This window comes from Triplophysa rosa, linkage group LG11, assembly GCF_024868665.1.
Source record: "Triplophysa rosa linkage group LG11, Trosa_1v2, whole genome shotgun sequence".
In the NCBI taxonomy this organism is placed as follows: domain Eukaryota; kingdom Metazoa; phylum Chordata; class Actinopteri; order Cypriniformes; family Nemacheilidae; genus Triplophysa; species Triplophysa rosa.
This window is the reverse complement of record NC_079900.1, coordinates 10,555,329-10,580,991: the sequence shown is the minus strand read 5'-3', so window position 1 is coordinate 10,580,991 and position 25,663 is coordinate 10,555,329. Positions and strand designations below refer to the sequence as shown.

Sequence of the window (25,663 nt, the reverse complement as noted above, 5' to 3'; positions counted from 1 at the left end):
AGGAGGACTGTTTGTGCTGCTATTGTTGGTTTTCCCCTTGATTTCATCTGGAAAGTATCATTACCGAACAAGAGCCTCTTCGGAGCTGTTTGTGGCCGCCTGCACGCTGCTCGCCAAAGCTTTTGTGGAAATTGTGTGTGCCTGAGATCCTTTGAAAGGGGAACAATTTACACCCTGCGTGCCTCCGTGCCAGGGTCCATTCAACGTACAGAAATAAGTTTATCCGATAATGATGGCTGTCAATTTTTGGTTAATTATTTATAAAAATAACACGTAAAAAGTGTATACGTTGAATTACGCCCCCTGACCTCGATGTAATTGCTTGCTTTTCTCAGCATCAGAGCAATTCGACGGTGAAGCTTGAATATATCTATTGCAGACTAAATGCGCCTTGACAAGTACACTTATAGGGAGCAGACGGGGCATTATGAGTAAACATACTGGTCATGCTGGACACGTTAGCACGCTCAAAGTGCAAAATGGAGAGGACTAGAGATACGTTTTTGGAAGCTGAACGTTTTGTTTGTCTTAAATTAAACATGGTGCATGTGGCGATAGATACTGAAAAAAATAGTATGCAAACAACCATATAGTAGTATGCAAACAATTTTATGATTGGCACATCTCAATGTATTTTTATTTATGTGCTTTTTTTGGAAATATGCCCATAATTTTTTATTATTCACAAATATGAAGTAATTAATTAACCATTTATTTTATGATTGACAGCCTAAATAATGATATATCAACATGACAAAACATAACAAATAGTCAATCCTTAAATGTCATCACTTGTCCGTCCTTGTTAAAAATAACAGAGCGGGGAAAAAACGGTTTGAATTTCAGATTTCAGCACAGGACTATATATATAAAATGTATGCCACCGGTCTGAATCCAGAAGTACGCAGTGTGCCCCGGAGCTATTGCGAAGCTTCTCTTAATGACCTGCTAGAGGCCCTTGGCTGACAGGGAAAGTGTTACCAAAACAAGCGAGCATCATTAAGGTCAGTGTCGCTAAAGAATACAATTCCTGTGAAAAGACCCACTGGTGTCCTGTTTTCTTTACAGGAAAGAGACGTACAGAATTAATTTGCATAAAACTTTTCATGTCCTTTTTTAATGTGCATTTTAAAAGCTGCTGGTGCAGTTACCCATCCTAGATCGTCTTTTACGATTAATTGAAAACTCTGCACATGACCGTTAAACTTCACGGTTAAACACAAATTGTTTTACCGTCACGAGTGGTTCGCTAAAAATCTGAGAATGACCGTTAGGGGAAGTCTTACTACTAATTTGATACAGAGATATTTTGAGGTGACGAGGTTAATGCATCCCTTTTTTTTCCTCATATCATATCAAATAAAAGCAATTTCCCTGGCCGTTATTCCTTCTATCTGTGGGTCATAATCCTCTTTAAGGTCTTTCTACAGCCATGTTCAGTTACTAAATGATGAAAATCTTATTCAGCTTCACTCAGTGGCCTGACTAATGGGAAATGAGCACACTTTCTAAAACAGCTAAGTGTTTTAGGCTATGAGGAAAGTGGAACTGTTAACATCATTACATTTGAAGAGAGCGTTTGTAACACAGATTCTATTTCTTAAATGAACACTAGGCCAGTGCATTATAGGCGTATCGACTGCGTGAGGCATGAGGGAAAGATTAGCGGTATATCCAGGAACCCTTTCAGTGTAACCGGACCCTAATCTCTTAATTGTGTAGTTCTCTTTCAAACACTCAACAAGCATTAACAAAATTAGAAACGTTCTTTTTTTCTTTCGCCCACCTTTACGTTGGTTGAGGATGATTAATTAGCATTTGAGAAACTTTTTGCATAGAGGTGTGTAGAAATGTTCTAGATTTAACATCTATACCAGCGGTTCTCAACTGGTGGCATGTCGGAATTAAAAAATTTGTCACGGGTCCGCTCTGATGCAAATGTATAGCAACCAACTGTATAAACGAGGCAAAATAAATGGGCTTATCCACTGATTAAAGGGAAGTAGAAAACTCTTCTGCAGTCTTCTGTTGTTGAGTGTACATCCAGTCTGTAGTTTGCATTTTGGTCACTTGGCTTCTTGTCTAAAGCAGGGTGCAAACATATCGCTTAAAATTAATCTTAAAAGCATGAACACAACTATGCAATGACCAAATATAGGACCCAGAGATTCACTGATACAAAATTTCTCACCGATACAATAGTCAATTATTCTGAGTGATATCTGCCAATACAGATTCTAAAGATTAAATGACTATTTCTTAACTTTCGGAATCATCTTTTCTTCATATCAAACTGGTGATGTTTCTTTACATTTTCTATATACAGAGCACAAATTCATTGGATTTTCCCGTACTCTTTTTTTTTTAATTGACAGGATATATCGGCCCTGATCGTCGGCTGTCTTTAAATTATCGGCCAATATTTAAGTTGTGAAAAGTTGCTTTTATCGACCAATATTGATTATTGGCCGACATATTGGTGCATCTCTACCCAGAATACTTTCAATATGGGTTTACTTGCAGAGAGGATATACTTGTGTGGACCAGAATGTGTTTTGTGCTGTGAAATATTGGCTTCAGAGATCATAATAACAGCAACATTCACAAGATTTTCCAATTTCTGTAATTTAAAAAAAATTGCACATTGCGGTGATAATTTGCATGGTAATATTGATACATTTCCATGTTTGACGTATGTGTTTCCCTTTGAACGACAATTTTGGCGCTGTCAATGAAATTACCAAAATTACCACCTGATCTATGATCTAAACTCCAAAGATCAAAACCAGTTGAGAATCATTGCTCTACACCATTCTCATTATTTACCCAAAATAAGGGCTTAAACAATGTTTCCCACAGAATTTAGTGAGACTATGGGGCTAATTGTATTTTCCTCTGGGGGGTCCGGGGGCGTGCACCCCCGTAAGAAAATTTAGCATATTTTAAAGGTAAATGCTGCAATCTGGTGTATTTAAGAGCTAAATTAAGTGACTCAATCTATAAGAATACAATAGCTATAGTAGTAATTTAATCATTGGCTCCATATATAAATGGGGATAATAGGGCACAACACATGGTAAAATGGGAGTTCACAAACAGTCAAAACATGTAGAGCATGAGCCATCAAAAAATGAAGCAAAAAAGTGTTTAACAGTTGAACTAATTTATTTATTTAGGGAGAGCGTTAGCAGCGCATGCCCATTGTCCTTTCATACCGGCAGCGTATGCACCGTGCTGCCTGGGTAACTGTTAGCACAGTACAACAATGCAATTTCACATTACGTTATTTACATACATCAATGAGCAAAATATCTTCTAAAACTTCATCAAAGCGCTTTTAAATAGATTGCATAACTATGATTTGTTATATCCGCCTGTTCCATGCTCTTTTAGATCTATGTAGTACAAGTTATAAATAAAAAGCCATCGTGCTTTGAAGGATACGAAGTCACTTAAGGGTTAACTCACCATAGGAGAGATTGACTGACTTGTGATGCGATCGCTTTTCTCTTACACATACAGTATATGCAATATAACATGATGTCTACGTAGTTTTATCAGTTTTTTCAGAAGGTTATGATCAGGGGCGTCATGCACCCTTTTTTTTTTAAGGGGACACAGTGTGCACAACACACAGAAACATATCCTGTACGTACAAATACATACATTTAAAGCAATATTATAGAGAATATCTGTTAAGCGTATTCAAAACATCGCACAAATCATTGCGAGAATTAAATTACAACACTATCTGATTGATATATGGTAAATGCATCAGTCTGGTGTATTTTGAGAACAAATATCTACAATTTATTGCTGTAGTAGTAAAAGAGTCTTTGTTTCCATACAAATGAACATAGAGCACAAAAGTAAAAGCAATTAAAAATGAAGCAAAGTGGTTACCCTTTGTTAAACTGCCTTTAATATAGATTTATTATCCATTACAAAATTCTTTCCATTATGAAACAACAATGTATAATGCAATATGATACATAATATAATAATTGAAGTGCATCTATTTCTTAATATATGAAAAGTGTCAATTATGTATTATTTAATATATTGTACATATTATTTTAACTAATGTCCCACTCTATGTATTACCAAATCTATATTAAATGATTTCATATATTATTGATAGTGAATTTAGAGTACTGTCAGTCTTTGCACCCTGAAATTGAACTGTAACATAAAAGTTCATGGGTCCAGTTCTCGCACCCGCATTTGGTTGCGGGGTCTAAATGAAAGTGTGTGACAAATGCTTTGCCTAAACAACGGCACATACTGGCATAGAATGAGTCTTTATGTCTTGTTTTGGTGACGCGGGTGTTTCCGTGAGCCGAGCTCCCGACCACGTGCAGACGCTGATTAGCTTACATCATTAGCCAGCGCTGTTGCTTCTGTCGCCGGATTGGTAAATGTTAAAGGGGTCATATGGCGGAAGTACATGTTTTTATGTGTTTTTGGTGTGTTATAAGTTGCCCATGCATGTATTAGACACGTAAAATTGCACAAATGAAAGTGTGGGAACAAAAGATGCATTCTATCTAAAAGCGAATGCTCAACCAGACTTGCCTGAAACGCCTCGTGTAACCACACCCCCACAAATCTACGTAACTTCGTAACATGATTTGACTAAGACCGCCCAAATCTACACGTAGTTAAGGTGGGAGTAATTGTAAATCTCATTGTATCGCCTGTCAGTACAATTGCTTTGGAACCTGATGTTCCGAATATGGTAAGAGGCGTTACATTTCCGTGAAATGCATGCAGTATTTGACCAATCACTACGCACTGGTGAACTGGCCAATCATAGCACACCTCGCTTTTCAGAGCGATGAGCTTTGTAAAAAATCATCGCGTTTCAGAGAGGCGGGGCAAAGAGGAGATACAAACATGCACGTATGTGGAAAATACAACGTTTTTTAAACTTTATATGGTGTATACATTTTGCGTTACATCTGAAACAAACAATAATATTCGTTTTAGCCGTGCAATATGACTTCTTTAAGCCCTTGTACGTGATCAAAACGGCGAAAATCTCCCAAAGAGGACAAGGGTGCAGCTCGCTGATATAGTGTCTTCCAATAGAATCATGCAACTGATTATTAGATGCCGTCTAGAAACTCGTCATTTGGAGGTTGCATACACTGACTGTGTAAAAAATCTGAGGGGGCACGTGCCTCTGTTTGAATGGGCATGACGCCTCTGGTTATGATGACAGTAGGTTTCAGACAGTACACTGACAGCATAATACGATCGTTTTCCACTCCTTCATATGCAATATAAGCATAACATTAAGATATACGTACGTACTTGTATTATAAACCCTTTAAATGTGCTGTTGTGGTTTTGGCCAAGGCCAAGTGTTTTTGAAACTCATGGCGACTGTTAAAAACATACGCGCTGCTTACGCTCTGCTTACGCTTGCTGTGTGAAACCGCTGTACGAGAGCAATTAATGACAGACGCTTTCTCCTGCTGTACACGCTGATCGGTCTGAGCAGCAATGCTTGATGTCCGAAAAACCAAATATATTGACAACTTTGGGACACGGTGACACAGGGCAGCAGGTAATTGTGTGTCGCGCACCTGTATATATATTTTTTCTTATGGGGACAGCCGTAGCAAAAGGAGTAATTTAAGCAGACTCATGCCCATCATGCATTCAAATCATAAAAATTGGTGCGGTTGGCAATCAAACTGCGTTCTGTGCCTGAGCAACAAACAAAAATGCTCAATACATTTTTCTAAACTAACCTAATAAAGAAACGAAACGAAATATAATTGACCATTAAAAACAAAACTAAAGTATTTTAATACTTTTGAACTATTTATTAATTCTAATCTATTTTAACAGTTTAAACAGTGTCATTCGCATCATAATTCAAATTCGTGTTCCAGCACAGTTGGCAATGCGTTCTGCACCTGAGCCACAAAAAAAAACTTAATAACGAAATGAAACGAAATATGAATAATTTGACATTAAAAACAAAACTAAACGATTTTAATGGTTGCAGCACTTTCAACAGTATCATCAACACACATCATTAATTCAAATCAGCGCTCCAGCCAGTTAGCAATCAGACCATGCGTTCTGCACCTGGCTGAGCCACAAACAAAAAATACTCCAGACATTTTTCTAAATTAACTTAATAAAGAAACGAAACGAAATTGGACTAATCTGCCATTTTAAAACAAAACTGAACTACTGTAATCGCTGCAACAGTCTGTGTAATGCGGAGGTACAAAAACATGGCTTCAGCCGGACTCGACTTCAGCTCCGTTGTGACGCGCTGCTCATTTTAAACTACAGAAATGGTGTTTGTCAAAGGTCACTATATGCAGACTGCTATTTTAGCTGGAAATAATATGGAAGCTGAACATAATGATGCTAACGCCATGAGGTAATGATATCTGTTGCTCAGTCGTACACTGATAAAATCATGGTTGTACTGGTGGAAAACTGCAGTGAATACTGAAACATTAGTTAGATTTTACTTATACCTCAAACGATGTTGTATTCAGTATAGCTTGGCGACGTCTCAAATCCTGGCCAGTTCGCGTGTCTGCGTTTCAACCGGGAAAGCTGAAATAGTTGCAAGCGTGCGTTTGTACGTACAGTATGTGTGTGTGCTGCCCACATTACGCTAACGAAATTCAAAGACATATATATGTTGTTATAAGAAAAAAAATTTGGCTCGTTTTAAGACTGTGGCGGAACAAAGGAGACTATGGTGGGCCGCCATAGTCTCGTCAATGAATGGGAAACATGTTAAATTTGGTTAGGTCCACCATCTCTAGCATGGCAACGATGTCCTGCCTGTCTTATTCCCTCCTCTCGCCACCTTTTGCATGGTTCCATGATGCAAACCTCAATTTTGACAGATCTCATTTTCCCGCCCCTCAGCCGCTCTCGATGATTGACTTGTAATTACTGTAGGGAGGTGCTGTATTTGGGGTGTAATGTGTTACTCTAATTTGTATGTCTCTGTTGACAGATTCCAGGTCAACCAATGAGTTGTGATACGGACCAGCTCCGGGTAAGCCTGATACCTCACTGTCTTTGGCTTTGTGCATCTGTGCATGTGTTTTTGTGTGCGTACTTTATACCATCCGTTGGCATTTGGACATGTTCATGTAGACATTTTAATGGATCTGTTCACAGAGTCGTAAAGCATATTTTTATTTCATGCTAAAACATATTTGCTTTGTGTACCTCCATGTTTGTTTTGCCACCTCGGACTGAGCTGGTATCAAATCAATAGACAAAACATAGAAAAAAACGAAATACGAAAACCTTCATATTCCTTCATACTCTGCTGTGTCCATATTAAAAATACAACAAAGCTCACCTCGCCTTCTCATTAAACTTTAATAGCGCCTCTCAAACCCTCCTTCTAACTCACTGGCCTGAAAAGACAGGGTAGCAAAGGTGTCAGCATCATTCCTGATGAAGACCCTGCCAAAGATCTTCATCTTCTTCAAACACACCTCTATCTGTGTGTGACCATGTGTCCTGGCTGCTCTGCTTTGAGCTCTCTATACAGCCCACACGGTGAACGTGCAGGCGTGTAGAATCACGGGAGGGATGTGTACACCACGCAGAGTCTGAGCCGCAGTCCCCTCTCAGTGCTGTAATTTATCATGCTTTGTTGAAGGGTTTTAAGTTTGCTAGGCCTGATATGATTAATGCCCAGACCTTCTTGCTCATACACACCCATCACTCTCATCTTTTTTGTGCGCTTGTTTATTTGTTTTTTAATGATCTGGCTTCTTTCTGAAATTGTGTGAAATTAGAGCAGGGTGAAAATATGGACAAAACGCATAATGATCAAATATAGATTTTTTCCCTCTTGGAAACTTGAAAAGCCCTTTTCTTGGTTTCGTTGTTTTCTCATTTCATCCTGTTAGTGACGGTGTAAAGACAGTTGTTCCAAAGTGCTTTTTGGCTTAACGCCACCTCATTTAGATGATGTTTTGAGAAGCATGCAGGATAATGTACTTAGCGTTAGGTTTTGTCAATTAGCTTTTCTTTCGAGATGATCCAAGATTTTGTTTTTCAATAATGTGTATTACATATTTAAGAAAAAGTCCAAACAAAAGAGTGATGCACTACACTATTATGGCTACTTTTTCAAACATGCAGCTTTTTAATTTGGTTAAAGAGCAACTGTATTGGACTGCTCTATGTAAATGGACGTGTCAGTAAGCAGCACTCACTTTGATTGACCATTAGACCTTACTTGCCCTGAAGAAAAAACACTGAAGCAAATTTTATGTTTTTTATTTTGTCCGAGTGCATAAGCAATAGTTTTATCCTTTTTAAAATAATAATATTATGATGCTATGTCGACATTCATTTATAGTTTCTAGAATATTGTCATTATGTTGATGTTATCCTTCTGTACTAATCGTTTTAGAAGAAGACATTTGCATCTTTTTAAAAGTGATTTGACTCTAAATTGTGATTGGATGAGCTGTGTTTGAAGGCATTGTAAACACATCCATGTGACTGTACATTCTGTATTATTATGGTAAGTTAAAACATTGCTTGGCTTTCATGAACTATATAGAACTTTGAAGATTTTTTCTATATAATAATAATAATAAGTATTTATATATATAAGTATAAATATATACGTTTTTATTGAACATTTATATTGCTGTGGCCAATAATTTGTGCTGTACATAACAAACACCTTCTTGAGGTAGAACGTAATAATAATAATAATAATAATTTGTAATGATAATAATAATAATAAGAAGGATTTATAATAATAATAAAAATTATAATAAATAATACCAAATTATAATAATTAATACTAATAATAATACATAATATATGTATATATATATTATTATTATTATTATTATTGGTATTGGTGTTATTATTTTTATAGATTTTATTGAACATTTAATATATTGCTGTAGCTGATGATTTGTGCTGTGCTTATAGGAAATTTGTGTGTGGTTGTGCATTTGCTGTCCGTGTAATGGTCTATGCCATCTGTATGTTTAGCTTTTTCCGTTGACTTCATCATTTGTCCTCATACACCCTTTTGTCTTTTCCTTTGATGGTTTTACTTAATATAGTTTTCCTTTTAAAGCAGTCGAATTGCTTCCCGAGGAGAAATTAATATTTAAATTTCCTCAAAATGTAATTCCCCTCATAAATATACTGGCAAATCTCATTGCTTTGTGTCTTAAACATAAAACAAAAAAATGGACCATGCTCAGATTTCTTTTTTGTCCCTTCCTATTCTGAAATCCATTTGAAATATCATATTTCTTCCTCTCTCTGATACCTGAATTTGATTAAAAATCCCATCCCCCGTCTGATGTAGTAATGCGTTTCAGCCTCACATGTGCTTATTTAGGTAGTTATTGCTGGGGTTTAGCTGCGGCAGGCTGTGTTTTGCAGTGCTGACTGGCTGCGTGTCTGGTCTCTCAGTAGCAATAGCGTGGTAGAGTCAGCAGATGGCTGTAGAAAAGTGCTGTAAAAAGGCAGCCAGTGCGTCAGAGGCAGAACAACCCGAGCGGGAAGGCCTTGGCCCCGGTACACGCTGCTTTTATCTCCAGCACATTCACTTCGGACGAGAAGAGAGGGGGAAAAACATCCAGGGTGTACAGTCAGGTGGCTTTAGCTGGCTTCCTTTTAGAGAGTGGTGCTTTCTGGCTCCTTCAGTTTTCTCCTGTTTTTTTTCCTTCTACATCTTTTCTCCTTTTTTTTAAAACTGCTGTATTTTTTCGAGGAAGTTAGTTTTATGGTCAGATGCACGTCCTCCTACATTCTCCCTGGCCAGAAGATGTGTTTTGATTTCCCGCTGATGTCTTCCCCTGCGCATCATTTTCCGGATGACAGTTTCTGAGGATTCGAGAAACATTTTGTAGAGGAAAAGTTCAGTTTTGGAGGAAGATCTGCTTTGGATCGTCCTATCAGCTGTCGATGTTGCACCTTTCTTGAGGAGCGTGTGAACGTGTTCTAGAGAAACCTATACAATCACCCCCCACTTCCTCTCTCTCTTTCTTTTTCTCTGGCACTTTCAGTGCACAGTTGTACTGGACTTCCTTGGTGCACGGATCTTCTCATTAAATAGAAACGTCAGGAATTGGTGCCTAAGCAGGGCTTGTCAGTGAAAGTGTGAGGAGGACCAAGTGAGGAACGAACAGAAAGAACAAAAAAAACAGGAGAAGAGCAAGGACAAGACTGCTAGAAGCATTCCAAACCTTGTGAAGTACCTTCTTCTTCCTCCATGTGTCAGATTTAATAAGCTCTATTATAGTGATATAATAAATTATACACAAGAACTGTGCGCCTGAGACGAGGGTAAAACAAGAAGGATTCAGCCGGGTTTCCAAAGCTGAGCTCAAGAAGTTAAAAGAAGCTAAGGAAGCGCTTTCAAGCTGCCGAAGAGCCCCTGACTCCTCGTTCAAAATGATGATGTATTTGTGGGTAGGTAACAATCATCTCAGTCGACTGCGGTGTATTCGTTGGTGGCTTCTCTGTGTGTGTGTGTGTGTGTGTGTGTGTGTGTGTGTGTGTACTGTGCAAAACTGCTGTAATTGCGTATGTCCTTATCGACGTCCAAAAGCGTCATGACCATTCAAAGTGAGGGGGCACATGCCCCTTTCAAATATCTGAGAAGCTTTTGAATGCAGCTTCCGTGAAGCTTTTTCGTATTTGCATATTTGTGTATTGAATACTGTAGTCAAGTTGCACTTTATTACTGTGGATTGATGTAGATAAAAATGTGTTTGTCTACAACTCAAGTGGACGAAATCAAGTATTCATGTCAAAATTTGGTCAGCTTAAGTTTTTGTCAAGTTGGATATTTTGACATCATTTGATTTAATGTGAAATTTCTGTCATTACATACGCAGAGTTTTGAAATAACAAAATTATATTAACTATAGTTATTATAATGAAATAACAGAAAATGCATCGTGGTAACTAGTTGCTGTGTATGTAGTATATCGTGTATATATAATTTAGTTGTCTCGGTTTAAAATTGTGTATTATAAAGAGTTTGAACTTTTCTTAGACTAAGGTTTTTTTGATGTCTTATTTTTTGCACTTCCTTTCGACGTTTGTGTTTTTACACAGAGTCTGATGATCGAAGCTTGTCTGTATTGCATTTGCTTGTACTGTAGCACTTTTTTTTAGGATATGGACAATGTCCCAAAATAAATGCAATTCTTAAAAAGTGTAAATAAAATGTACGCTGTAAAATGTAGATATTAGAAAATCCACATATAGTATTGTGATATGCTTTCTGCATGGATTTACATGGAGTTAAAACACTGGTACAGTTCTATTTGTGTTCTATAAGTTAGTAACTCACTCTCTTAAAAGTTTTATCTCTCTTTCTTGTCCTTGCACCAAAGAGCAGAGTGTCAGAGAAACAGCGCGTGGCACGTTGATTCATAACTGTGGAGTTAAAGCGCAGGAAGTCATTTAGAAGGGCTGTAAGCGTGTGTGTCTTGGCCTGCTCATTATCTGTCTCTTCACCTGCCATTATCACTCAAAATCAGTCTTAGCTGAAGAAATCCCGTTGCACTTAATTGCCCATGGAATACATTTAAAGCCCCCTGATGACTTCTTCACTCTGAGAGTTTATCAGGAAATTAATCTCATTTTAACAAACCTTAATCTGATGGGCAGTTCAAGTGAACACAGACATAAAGAACGGAATTATCCTTCACATAATACGTGTCAGATGAAGTTTTTTTTTTTTCAAAAAGATTAGAGCTATCCGGATTCCATATGCTGTGCTAATTGTGTACACAAACAAACAAACAAGAATAAAAATAATGATTTATTGTTTGTGTATATACACTACAATTTGCCATTTTTACCGGTTTATGGAATTTTAACGTCTTTTTTTTGTTTATATGTTTTTTTGCATTTTAGAATAATTGTTAAGTCGTCAAAACGAATAACACAAATGTTATGAGAATTATGTCGAAATATGAATTATGACCAAAATAAATCAGTACTGTTAAATAATGTAGCATCTTCCATAGTCATCCTTTGAACAGAATTTGTAAAAACGTACACATTTCATTTTACCAACTAGTTAGTGAGGTCTTCCCCTTGGATGCTATTAATCTACAGTATATTGAAGGAGTTCCCATCTCCATTTATTCTGTGATCTGATTGGCTGCTTTTTCTTCATTATGCAATTAAAGTTATCTATTGTTTTATGATAAAATGGTTTCAGTAGCTAAATGTCAAGTCAACAGAATTCATTTTATTTATTTACAAGGAAAGACATTAGTATATTACTTATTGATAGTTGGCTTGAGCTTACAGTGGAAACAGGCTATTAAACTCTGAGACGTCAGAAGAACTCAGAATCAAAGGATTTGGTAAACACACAAGACAATCTCCAGTTACTTACTCATGCAGTCACAGCAAACTCAAATTCTATATTAGGAAAATGAATATTGAATGTTTAATTGGAACATGGGTGGCCTGGAAGGAATATGATTCGAAGGAAAGATTCAAGGATGAAATTTCCCAGGAGATGCAGAAATTACTGTGCGGTATTAAAGTATACAGTTCTTGCTAAATATTTAATTTTCATCATTTAAGTGTGACTTGAAATTCACTTCTCAACTGGTTCATTTGGAGATTGCAGATACATAGACAGTACATGTAAACGAAAACAACCTATTTATCATTTTTGTCAGATTTTTATTCAATAAATGCAATAGTATAAATTTGATTAAAAAAAATTCTGCACACGTTTCATAGATTCCTTACAAACAGAGTGCATTCCGAGTAAAGCTATGATCGTGATATGCTGTTCTTTTAAGAGGCGTCTGATGACCAAACAGCCTTTGCCATATGACAGCCCAGTTCAGGCTCTGTACCCGACCCTTCAGTATTCCTTTAGTCATAGATCGTATGGCTGTAAACTGGAATTAATTGTGGGGGTTACTTTTTCTGCCACAGGGTTTTCATCTTAACACCATTTAATAGAGCAGCCGAGCATCGTGCCACATTCACACACTTGGCAATAAAAGCTTTAGATATAAATAGGTCCCTTGTCTTCAATTCCCAGAGTGTCTTCAGACAAACAAACAAGTGAAGCAACTTTGGAAAGAAGCTCAAATAAACGGCGGTCCACTTTTACATGTCGCTTTTTTAATTGGAGAGCATCAGGATTGGCCGTGGGTGAAGATTGAATCACTGAGGTAGTGAAAAGAGCTAGTAAACAGTCGTGTCAGAGCCGCTCTGCTGTCCAAGCTGATGCTATTGCCTTTCTTACTATTTACTCCCCCCCTCGCTGCAGGAGAAAGTGCTGTGGAGGCACTTCTAGCCTCTTGTCAGAGTTGTCTTTCAATAGATGCTATGAAAGCAGTTTATTCAATTGATTGACAAAGACTGCCCTCCACGATAACCAATAGGAGAGCCCGGGGCTGTCCACGAGGGACATCTGGCGACTTAACTTTGCGACACGGATGCCTGGTCACCATCCAGAGTTCAGCACATCATTTGTAATGCAGGGGTTCGAAAGGCAGTTATTTATGATCAGGTCCCCTTTTTGTTTTGGTAAAGAATAGGGTACACGTCTGATGAGTGCCATTTTATGCCATGTTCAATCCCTGCGATGCCAACCTGATCTCACGGGAATTCGTAACTATATTACGAGGCAGCTTGTTCGTATGAATTCATATGTTGTGAATCATACAAAAATGTGCGATTATGAGAAAAAAGGCAATTCTGAAACCCCACCCCTAACCACGCCCCTTACCCTAACATCACTGGCGCGAAAGCAAATCGCACTAAAATGTAAGAAAGGGCTACAAGAGATTTAGATATTTATTGTAAACAATTGCTTTGAGTAGAATGACACACACTGTAGTATACTACATGTATGCTTTCTTGAAACTCCTCCTCACATTTAATAGTAAAATTGAAAGTTATGTTTGGCTAAACTGAGGTCACTGGTTTCAATAGTCACATCGCGTCTTTAGCTCTTTATGTCTATAATTGTTTATAAATTGCATGCTAATTTGCACGTAGAAGCAATTTGTGTTCATTGTATGTTTTTGCTTTTCATGTATACAGTCTATTATAAAGCAGCATATATAATTTACATACGTTTACATCTGGCGATAGATGAATGAGTCGCTCCGAGTAGCTGGGTAACAGATGAAAATGAGGATTAAGAACATTTGATGTATACACGGAGGATATAATTGACATTAATGCAAGACAATTCAGCACACACCATAAGGTATTTATACACCTTCTAATTCCCTCTCTCTCCCTGACAGTAATGATGGGACCTGGGTGAGAACGCTCCACTGTCAGTTGCTATCAAATATGTTCTTATTTAATTAGCTGTCTCGCAGTAGAGCGCCGCTTATATATCATAATTCTTATCTAATTTACTCAATCCTGTCTTATTTTATTTCATCGACTGTGCTGAAGCGCTTAACATGACTCTGGTTTCAGAGGGCCCGGGTAGCTCGTTCTGGAAACGGAGAGCAATTGAACAGTATTAATGCCATGGCCGTCCAGGCATTTCCGCATGGATTTAAAAATTGCCCTTCTGATAGAGTTTTACAACGTATGACAAATCAATGCATAGCATTTTCATAATGAATGGCTTTGGCATTTGGAATGCCAGTCTATGAGCAGGCTTGGTTGCTGACCTGTGACAAGAAGTGGTGTTATATTTCATTATATTCTTCTGAGTTCTACTCACAGGGCCCGATTCGTGTGAGTTAGGAGCACTTCCACCATCCCAGCATGCACCAGAGAGGGGAACGGTGTCTCAAAGAGGCAATCTCATTCCTGTCCCGCGCACCGGGATGGCACTTTTAACGCCAATGGGGTTTACTAGCCATTGTTTGGTATTAGATTACAGGCACACGAGGACGGATTCAAATAACCTGCCATGTCATTACCTGTTTATTCATGAGCACTGAAAGCACTGTTGTGCTGGTCATTATCTGCTGTCATGAAATGACAGTTTGTGGCTCTTTTCATCGGTCTGTTATGATGATTGATGGAGACAGGTGGCTGTTCTTTACAGATGGCAACATATCAAAGTGGCATCACTGTAATGATGGAGCAAAATATGACAGATATCAAACCGGGGCGAGGATGCGTTTTTTGCTACGCTACCCAAAATCCAGAAGTTTTCTATTCCCTGTAGGTCATCGAAACCTTTCATCTGATTCCTCCGTGCCAGTGTTTTCCTCCCGTTTGTGATGTGGGCATGACAGTTTTAATCTGATTTATAAAATGCAATATATATAAATAAAACCTCACCGGGATGGGATCGTAAATGCGAAGGGAAAAATTTTAAAGAACGACGACGCCTGGATTAGCGAATGACGTTTCGAGAGATTGTCAGCTTGTTACAGATATACTCAAATCATTACCCCTCTAATGAAATTTCCTGCCAGGGAAAGCAAAAAACATAAGTGAAAGCACAACAAGCCCTTTCATAAAACGCCTTTATTACATAAGTGTATTCATCGCCATAAAAGCATTGAGCCTATACGCATATGGTCCAGAGCTTTGCAGTGCTGGAGGTTTTTATTGGGGGCTATAAAACACAATACACCAGCAGCACATACCGCAGAGAGAAAGAAAATCACTTTAGCGCCGTACACTTTTTCGCACTCTCGGATAAAATGGTCAGGCCAGGAAAACACCTTTGTGATAACAATTGCAGCCAGGCAGCCTAATGCACTTTGAAGGCCTAGTAAAGGCCCGGATGAAACTGGAGATTATTGCCATTTTGAGAGAGATCAATGAAGCTTTGCTAATAATTCACTCTTGGAGAACCTCTGGGGATGTGGTATTTATCTACAAATATCAGCTCTGGCCAGACCAATTGCAGTGTTCTCGCCTCTGGTGCCCACACTAGTTTAGTTGACCTAGTTGGTATTGAATGTTTCCTCCTGACTAGAAGGGGAAAATAGAAGGAAGAAAACCTGCTTGTGTTAATCTTGTTATGTGCTTGAACAAATGGGTACATTGTATTGCTCAAACCCTGCACTTTGAAGATTTTACATTGCTCGATGTACATTTTAAAGTAATAGCTTCATATTGTATTTTATATTGTTTAAGTATTTTTCTTATAGTGCTGGTAGTTCATGAATGTTGCTGTGGGCAGAAATCATAAAGTCTATAAAGTCAAATAGCTGTCTAACAAAATAAAACAAATGCCAGTGGTATTTCAAATATATATATTTTTAAGTTTTAATATTTTTGTTCCACTGCCTTACAGTAGCTTTTAAAATACTGTTCATGGTAAAAAAAGTTGTATTCCCTTTAGAGCACAAAGGCTGCAGCTGTACAAAAGTGAATGTCTTTTGCCATTTAAAGAGGCTATATATTATGTAAAATTTGAATTGATGAATTATTTTTTATTTATTATATATGTGAACAGCTTTTAACAAAACTTAAAAAACAAGACCTTCCTTGACTTTCCTTGGTTGTATATGAAAGCCTGTAGACTGATTTTTATGTGAAGGACTAAATATGGTTTTGCCTTGAAAAATCAAAGGAATATAAAAGGTGTATTTTTGTCTGATGAAATGATGTCTGTAAATCATGTTTATTTACTGTTGTTGCCGAGGCTTTCTCACATCACCACATTTTGAGCATGAGCGTGTTTGAGCATGCATGATAAATTGTTGACTGCAGTTCACTTAAAGGCCACTGGAGTCGCTAATAAGAAGGATTTCTACATTTTACATTTAGCCCATTTGAAAAAAATGTGCCATAAAACCTGCTGCATTCTGTTCAATTCTGTTGTACTCAGTCTAGCTGTGTTCCAACACAGGAACTCTTTTGTAAATGGCCCCTAAGGCATACGTTGAGCCAGAAACCAACCAAATTAAACAGAGATTTCATAAGACCCATTACCCAAGTGGTTCAGTCAACTCGACTTATCGTTTTCAAAAACAAATAGTTTTGCAAGTCCCTAGTCATGTGTTCACGTTGGGCGGCTCCTTTAGCGGCGGGGAGCAACACGGGCCATAAAGAGACAATTAAGGCAACAACTTGGGAAAAATGAGTGTGTGTCTTTCATGTTTTTTTCCATCTTGCAGTGTACACTTTGTAGTCGTTAATTTAATTGCAGATATTCCCTAAATCCCTGAAGAATATAAAGGATTAATCATCCAGTTCATTTCGAAGAGAGATATGGCCTTAAGTGAATTGCAGTTTTACCAATTTAACCCTGTCTGCCCCTGAATGTGACAAGATTAACATTTTCAATTAGCAATACGTAATTGCGGTGCACGCTCAACAGCCTGGCCACATCCTCAGAGGTGAAGGGGGCATTTCAATGGGCCACGCGTACAGATCTACCTCGCCCCTGTCTCTTTAAATTTATCCTCTGCGTTCAGTCATCACCGATGGCCAGAAGCTGTAATTTTTTTGTTACCTTCCACGGCTTATTGCTCTTCGCATAATGTCGAAGGCACGGATTCCTGCGTATTTACGAGAGAACAAATCAGCAGATTTGAGGATAAGGAAGAAAAGCGGTACACGAGCGTTACCATAAGCGCACAAGCGTTGTAAAAATGATGGTTTCTCCTTTCTTTCTCAGGGGCGTTTGTGTTGATAAAACAAAACAGGATCAGCGAATCCTCCCCTCTGTCTGGTTTTTAATGTCTGCGAAGAAACAGATATTGATTTAATCAGCAGACTGTTGCGGCACAAAGGTATATACTGCGGGGAAGAATACCTTGAGCGGCGAGGTAATAAATACTGCAGATGGACTCGTGCAAGCAGAACCTTTTGTGGGCTCTGTTGACTGAGGGCCCCTGTGAATAAAGAGGCCGGATAAGACGGAGAGTTTGTATTTTGGAGATAGGTGACTGATTTCACACTCGGAGATTTCTGCTGTGTCCTGCACATGCTAGTATCTGGGCTGATAGCGGAGCAGCCACAAATCAGCCTCAGATTCACCACTTTCCTTCAAGGTGCTTACTATCGCATCGGCTTGATAATAGAAATGCAGCTTTTTCAAGCTGACACTGTATTTGGAGCTCGCCATCAGTGGGGCGTCGCATGCCAGCGTAGACAGATGCATTCTGGGTATGATGTTTGAGATGGAAATATGAAAATACATCGAATTGAAGGAATAATGAAAAGGGGGAATGAGAATTCTGTTGTTATTTACTCATGTCATTCCAAACCAGGATGGTTTTATTTCTTACATGGAACGCAAATGAATTGACATATTTAATAAAACTGCAAAACAGCTAAAGCTCATTGTGACTGTTGTCAAGCTCAAAAATAGGACAGAACAGCATTGTTGTCACCAATGGTGTTGACATTGCTTAATTTATTTTGTTCTATTCCTTAAAAAAAATTCTAGTATTCTGTGTTGAGAAAACAGCACATGCTTTGAGATGACATGGGCCAAAGTAAATTACCAAATTATTGCTTAAACAACACCAAAAAATGTTTGTGAGGTATTACTTTACAATAAGGTTGTATTTGTTGAAATTAGTTAATCCAATAGCTACATGAACTAACAATGAACAAAACTTCATGTTAAAATCAGCATTCACTAATTTATTTTCAATTTTGAATGCACAATGAACTAACATAAACATTTTTGGCATTAAATAACATTTAAAAGATGAATAAAATGCTGAAGAACTCTATTGCTCATTGTTAGTTATGTTAGCTAATGCATGTACTAATGTTAACAAATACAACCTTATTGGGGTTACAGTTTGTGATCATGACAAGTAGGAAAGTACTTGTGTGTTGATGGATGTCTGACAAATCTATGCGTATGAAAATCCTCAGAAGCTATGAAAACAAATTACATTACATTTATTGCTACAAACCTCCATCAAGGTTTAGCGCTAACCTGATATAACCCGTATCCTACAGACTAGACACAAATAACAAACCTTTTTGTAAATCCAAGCCACCATTTATCCTCATTATTTCCACTATCAAATTCAGACTTCGCCACGCCGCAGAGCAAAAATTTGTCCAGCTGTAACAGAAGAACATGAAACCAGGGATATCCTAAAAGGGCCCAGATAAGAAAAGAAGTTTCTAGGTGGCTCAGATTGGCTCTCCTTTCATGTGGATCCAAATTGGAGCCAGTGTAGGCAGGGAGGGGAGAGAGGGAGCTCGCAGTCCTCATTAGGCATCTCTGTCTCCTCAACTTGACCAGTCTCCAGTCCTGTAATGAGCTGGACATTATGCACAGCAGAGGTGGGGGGGAAGCAGGTGAGTCGCTTGTGTGTCAGAGAAACATCACATCCAAATGCTTCATAATGAGAGCCAAATCCTGGCCCTCGGTGGCCTATCTGACAGAACAATATCTGTGAATGATATCTTAATTATATGAATTGACTCATCTTAGTGTTTTTGTAGCGGTTCAAGAGACTGTTTTTCCCCCGTCCCTGTCAACCAGACATAATTTGCAAGTCACAATGTCTGTTGGTGTCGTGGCGCAACTGGCCGGCCCCGTGCCGTAAGTTTCAAACAAGCCATCAGTGGCCTTTGAGGAATAAACGACTGCAGGTTAGAGTTTAGATGACGGTTAGATTTAAAGGCACAGCACAGTGTTTTTCCATGCTCATGCTGTTTGCTAATCTATGTGCTGTTTGCTGTGTTCTCTGACTGTCTTGACACTTGAAATGAAAAGTACAATGGAAGTATGATATGGTATAATTAAAGTCATTATTCACAACCTGATCCTTGAGTCGGTGAGAGACTTCGAGAACTAGATCACCTCCAGCGGTTCACATGTTAACAGCTCATTATCAGTTAAAATTAGTTAATTTTCACTTTGTTACTCACTAATTGGTATCTTATGGCTTCAGTAGACTCAGAATAAAGCACTAAAGCAATAGATTTATATGTATATTAAATCAAATGTTTTTTTAATATTCCATTTTATTTTTGATTAATTTTTAAACTAGATCGAAATGTTCGATATAACCGTTGTGTGGAAAGTACTGTGTAAATTGGTGTTTCTCAACAAGATGGCTGGTGCTTCAACAAACCTCCAATGGGACCTCAAGGTAACTTATGATATAGTATATGACAAAACATGTATTTTAGAAATCTGTATGCTGTAAAAACATGTCCAGGCCTGGAGTCTTTTTACATCTAAAACAGTGATAACTGTAAATTATCACTTGCAGCAATGGTCTGTTCATTAAAAGGGATACTTTAAAAAAAGGGAACTTTAAAGTGACGGTTCACCTAAAAATTCTGGTATCATTTACCCACTCTCATCATTTTCTCACCACTGAACAACGACGGTACCCATTCACTTGTATTATATGGTCACAAAACCAATGGAAGTCACTGGGTACCGCCGTTGCTCAACCAAAGTTCTTCAAAATATCTTCTTTTGAGTTCTGCAGAAGAAAGAAAGTCATACAGGTTTGAAATGGCAAGAGGGGGAGTAAATGATGACAGAATTTTCGTTTTTGGGGTCTTTAAAGGAGTAGTTCACTATAAAATAAACATTTCAAGATAATTCACTCACATACAAGCCGTCCGTGTGTTTATTTCTTCTGTCGAAAACAAATTGAGGCTTTTGAGGAAAGGTTTCCAGGGTTCTTATCCATATAATGCACTTAAAAGGAGGGATGTTGGTTAAAGGAGTCATAATGCACGGCTAAAACGAATATTATTGTTTGTTTTAGATGTAACGCAATGTGTATACACCATTTAAAGTTTAAAAAACGATGTATTTTCCACATACGTGCATGTTTGTATCTCCTCTTTGCCCCGCCTCTCTGAAACGCGATGATTTTTTACAAAGCTCATCGCTCTGAAAAGCGAGGTGTGCTATGATTGGCCAGTTCACCAGTGCGTAGTGATTGGTCAAATACTGCATTTCACGGAAATGTAACGCCTCTTACCATATTCGGAACATCAGGTTCCAAAGCAATTGTACTGACAGATGATACAATGAGATTTACAATTACTCCCACCTTAACTACGTGTAGATTTGGGCGGTTTTAGTCAAATCATGTTACGAAGTTACGTAGATTTGTGGGGGTGTGGTTACACGAGGCGTTTCAGGCAAGTCTGGTTGAGCATTCGCTTTTAGATAGAATACATCTTTTGTTCCCACACTTTCACTTGTGCAATTTTACGTGTCTAATACATGCATGGGCAACTTATAACACACCAAAAACACAGAAAAACACGTACTTCCGCCATATGACCCCTTTAAAGTACAAATTTCAGTTTCATCTCAACTTCAAAAGGCTCTAAACGACACCAGCCGATGAACAAGGGTGTTGTCGAGCTGTTATCACGATTGGTCATTTTCCAAGAAAACGAAAAAATGATATACTTTTTAAACATAAATATATGGCTTGCTCTGCCCCCAGAATGCGCGTCCACGAGTTCACATACTCTGTTATCACGTTGGAAAGGTCACGTGTGATGTAAGCGGACATTCCGACCCAGTGTTTACGAGTAAATGACAGAAATTTGGCTACTTAAACTATTGGTTTAACACTCAAGCTGATAATAATCCGTAAAAAAGCCTTAAATTGGATTATCATCATTTTATCCAAGTAATGATACCCCACGATCTCCTCCCTGTAAGAAGAGTTTAGTTTGTGGTCAATCAGGATAATGGCCAGGAGGTTTGAGGTGAGATTGTATTAAGGCAGCTTTGCCACGGATTAAAGTATGGATCACGGCTAAATTTCTTTCATAGTGATAGAGCGTTTCACGACGATCCCTGAGCCATCTAGATATGCTGATTGATTGATTCTGATTGATGAGAGCTTGCATGTTAGCGACCGTCTAAACCTGAAAGTGCGGTACATAAGCTTATCATACAGAATGAATGAATAATCATTGCCGGTTCAGTTATTCATTAGAGAGGGAAGTACTATGAAGCTCTCGGAGCCGTGAGGTAATTAACGAGACAGAATCTTAATGAAGAAAAGGTATTCTAAGAAAAACACTGATACTCACAGGTTAATTGTGCAGTTTAGATTGTGATTCTGTGCACAACATCACTGTTACTATTCCTCATTATTATTCCAGATCAAATATTTGAGGGATTAAAATAATCATATTTTGTAATTGTAATATGGAAGTGGTCAGTGTGAGGCCTCTGGTGACCCTGGACATATCTACACAGATTATCTTCCAGGCACGACGGAGACCGATTCCAGCATTGTGGCAGCGAGTTTCTCATCACAAACGGTACCCATCTAGTTATTCATACAATGCAAGGACAGTAAGCGAAAACAAATGAACACAAAACAACCCTAGCCGCTCACTGTATAGTGATGACTTCTGCTCTGCTCCATTGCTGCAAATTTGCTTCAATATTAACAAAATTCTGCTGACGGGAGGCAAGCTGTGAGGGAGGTTTAAACTTTCCAGACACCCTGACTGTGGCGCACACATATTTTGCTCACACAGGGCATCATCTCTCTCCCCGGTATCCCGCATGCTTAGCACCTCGCGACTGATATACACACATGCCATTTGCTAGAAAACCTTTGAAACAATAGGGAACATCATTAGCTCACTGGAAGGCCCAGCACAGATTGAATAGGCGAGGAGAAAGGGTGTTGTGTCAAATAGTCCAAATGGAAAAGGCGATGCCCACGGGGAGTGTTGCTCCACCTCTCATCCTATTGACGTGGAAAGAAAAGGAATGGCGCTGGGGAACAACAGAATGGCTCCGTATCTCAGCTCAGCCCTCTTTTAAAGCCTGTTACATTACCAATCCATTTATCTTAACAAAACACTATTCAAATGGCTGCGCCTGATGGATTTGTGTGACTGAATTTTCACTATAATGTCATCTAATCTTTATTCATTCACAGAAGTAGTTCTACCCACATAAGTGCAGCACCGGTTAGTAACAAAAACTTTAAATCGAACATTTAGTGGACATACTGTAAGCAGCTCCACGTGGAATATGAGCGCTTTTTGCTTTGACGGTGGTGATCGTGGACGAAGGAAATCGGGAGAGTTTTGTGGAATGGATTTTAATGTGGTAAATGTGTTAAATGGAGCTGACAGTATATACTCGTATCAGTAGCTGAAGCATAAAGAAATATAGCCGCAACATGCAATTACGAAGCCAAGCACCACAACAGCGTTTAAGTGTTGTAACTTGAAGGCTATGCAGTGAATCAGAAGACTGCAGAACTTTTCGGGTCATTTTTAGGTCGTACGGATTCATTGTTTAAAAGAATACATGAGATCCTTACATTTTTTACCATACGGTTCTATAGGCTGTCATTGACTCCCAACGCCCTCTGTGGCAAAATATTTAACAAACAAACACATGGAGGGTGAAATGGTGTACACTGCATGCCTCGCTGTAAGGTCATCATAATGGTTTGTGCATTAGAGCAAGGAAGTCTTTCGTTTGACTCAGCGAAATTTGGATCCAAAACAAACTGTCTTTTCATCTCATTGATTGACATGTACTTGAGTGGTTTCCTGCCGGTTTGAAGCTAATGATCTTCGGTCGTGTCCGCCCGCTGCGGTGCTAGCGGTGGCATTCAGTATGTATGTAAGGTGCAGTGCAGAGCAGGTGGTGCATGCGCACAGATAGGCAGAGCTTCTGCATTGTTTTAGTGGGACCTAAAGAACAGAATAGCAAATACATACTGCATGTTGTGCTGTAAATAATTTAGTAGGGAGCCGTCCACCGCTTCGGTTTGTTCAGTTTGCTGACAGACATGTTTAATAATGCTCTTATTTACTGACCCCAGAACTTATGAAGTATAGCTTTAGCGAAAACCTAGACAATAAAGGGATTTGAAGAATAAACAGTTCTCTGTTCTGCGGTGCACAGTTTGCGTATTCAATGATGATTTAAATATCAACAGTATTGCACCTTACACTGTTTGGACTATTTTGACAGTTCGGTACGCTTTGATCACTCTTCGAGTTAGGGGGGAAATCAGTACTCAGAGTTTACAGCAAAACCAAGGCTTTCCATGCGGCAAGCATTGCCTTTTGTGACATGTCTTGGGACCTCTGTCTTTTATGAAGCAGATTTGTTCGCTATGGAAAGAGATGCACCAAAAAGACTGTGTGACTATGAATACATTTTCCCTAAGAAACAGACAGCGGGTATTAATCAGAATTATGGGAACAGTTGATAGGCGTAGAATGTAACTTTGATCCATAAAGACGATGTGACATTTTTACTCTCACCAGTCTCATAATTTATTAAAGAAATGTTAAATTTGACATAATCGAGTCCATTATATGAATAACACTAAATAAGTTATTATATCAATATCTGATGTCTAACCTTATATCATTTTCATTACCGTGCATATTGCGTGAATTATTTCTCAAAGCACATAATATTCCTTTGGAGTCGGAACGAATCCTTGGGATTAAATTTTGAATATTTCTATTCCTCTCCGTAGCTGTCTGACAACTCGGGGAAAACAAGGTCATTTCACAATTTCGCAAGGTCCTTCATCTAAATTGAGTGAACCTTAAAGCTAACCTTGTCAACAAAACTTCTACCAAATATAACTTCAATTTAAGGCACGTAGTTTGGAACGCTTGTCAGCGATGAATACTGTATTTTGGAAGCTTGTGTGATCGGTCCTCAAGCCAAAAGGGCGAACGATAAAAGCATATGTGACCGGGACAGTCACGTATAGTGCCAAATAACTTAAAACATTCATCTTTGAACAGTTTGTCATTGTGCCAGATTTTCACAAAGCATTTTTTTGCGATGTTCTCACAACCCACACTGTACATATTTAGACTTATACTAAAAAGGAGACCTCTGATAATGCGAATTATCGGCAAACTATTTTCATATTCTCTACATAATCCATCTTTTGTATGCATATACTCATGATTAACACCCTCATAATAACCTCAGTCTCTTTTAAATTAAATGCGTGAAGGTGTGTGTGCAAACACAAAGATAAGAGTATTGGAAACTGTTTACATGTTAGCGTGTGACTTTGTCTCAACGTTTGTGTAATTAACTTAAGCGCTCCACAGAACTGTGGCAAGAGAAGTTTTGATGAGACAATGTCTATTAACTCTACGGTGAATCGTAGCGATCCACTGTTAAGCTACAGGTCACCGTGTGCACCTCTGATCTTGTCAGACACAGAGACTCATTTCCATTAAGTGCGGCCTGCACACAAGTCTGCGGCGAACAAAGGTTTAAATCCATTTAACTTCTCGGCTCTATTTTAGAAACACCAATTCCAACTCTGTCACCAGCCCGGCAGAATGACAGAAACACTGCCTATCTGAATTAAAGATAATGAAAGATCATTCTGTGGCTACAAGCAATAGGCTGTGATGATCTCCTACGTTCTCTTTTCTTTTTCCCCTCTCGGAGAGAACATTGTGTCATCCGTAATTCCTCCATGTAGAATCGAGCAATTAATGAGTGCGGTTGGGGGGGAGTGGGGGGGTCTCAATTGAAACGTTCTGAGACCCATGTTCTGCTGCCCTTGGGCATTTATTTCCAAAGTTTGTGTTTAATCAAAGAATCTTGACCATGATGGTTGTGACAGGTAATTTCCGTAATGCTGCTGACAGAGATGGATTACATGGAGGCCTGTTTGATCCCAAGCTTTTGTGCGCCAGTGATAAGACAAGGTAAGGGTTATCTTACTATGAGTACTGGCACGATAGCGCTACCTAATAAGTCCCAGGA

General features: G+C 38.5%; 1 protein-coding gene across 4 annotated transcripts in view; it reads left to right on the top strand.

Moving 5' to 3' along the window:
* rbfox1 (RNA binding fox-1 homolog 1) overlaps window positions 1–25,663 on the top strand; it is a 231,563-nt gene that overhangs the window by 88,560 nt on the left and 117,340 nt on the right. For 2 of the 4 annotated variants that reach the window (XM_057345620.1, XM_057345625.1), the window contains exon 2: window positions 7,001–7,042. The exons of 1 other annotated variant lie outside the window; for it this stretch is intronic. In XM_057345620.1, the coding sequence (XP_057201603.1) occupies window positions 7,001–7,042 (42 nt within the window). Of the gene's footprint in view, window positions 1–7,000; window positions 7,043–9,480; window positions 10,456–25,663 lie in introns of those variants that run through there. One more of the 4 variants, XM_057345626.1, reaches the window with a different exon arrangement.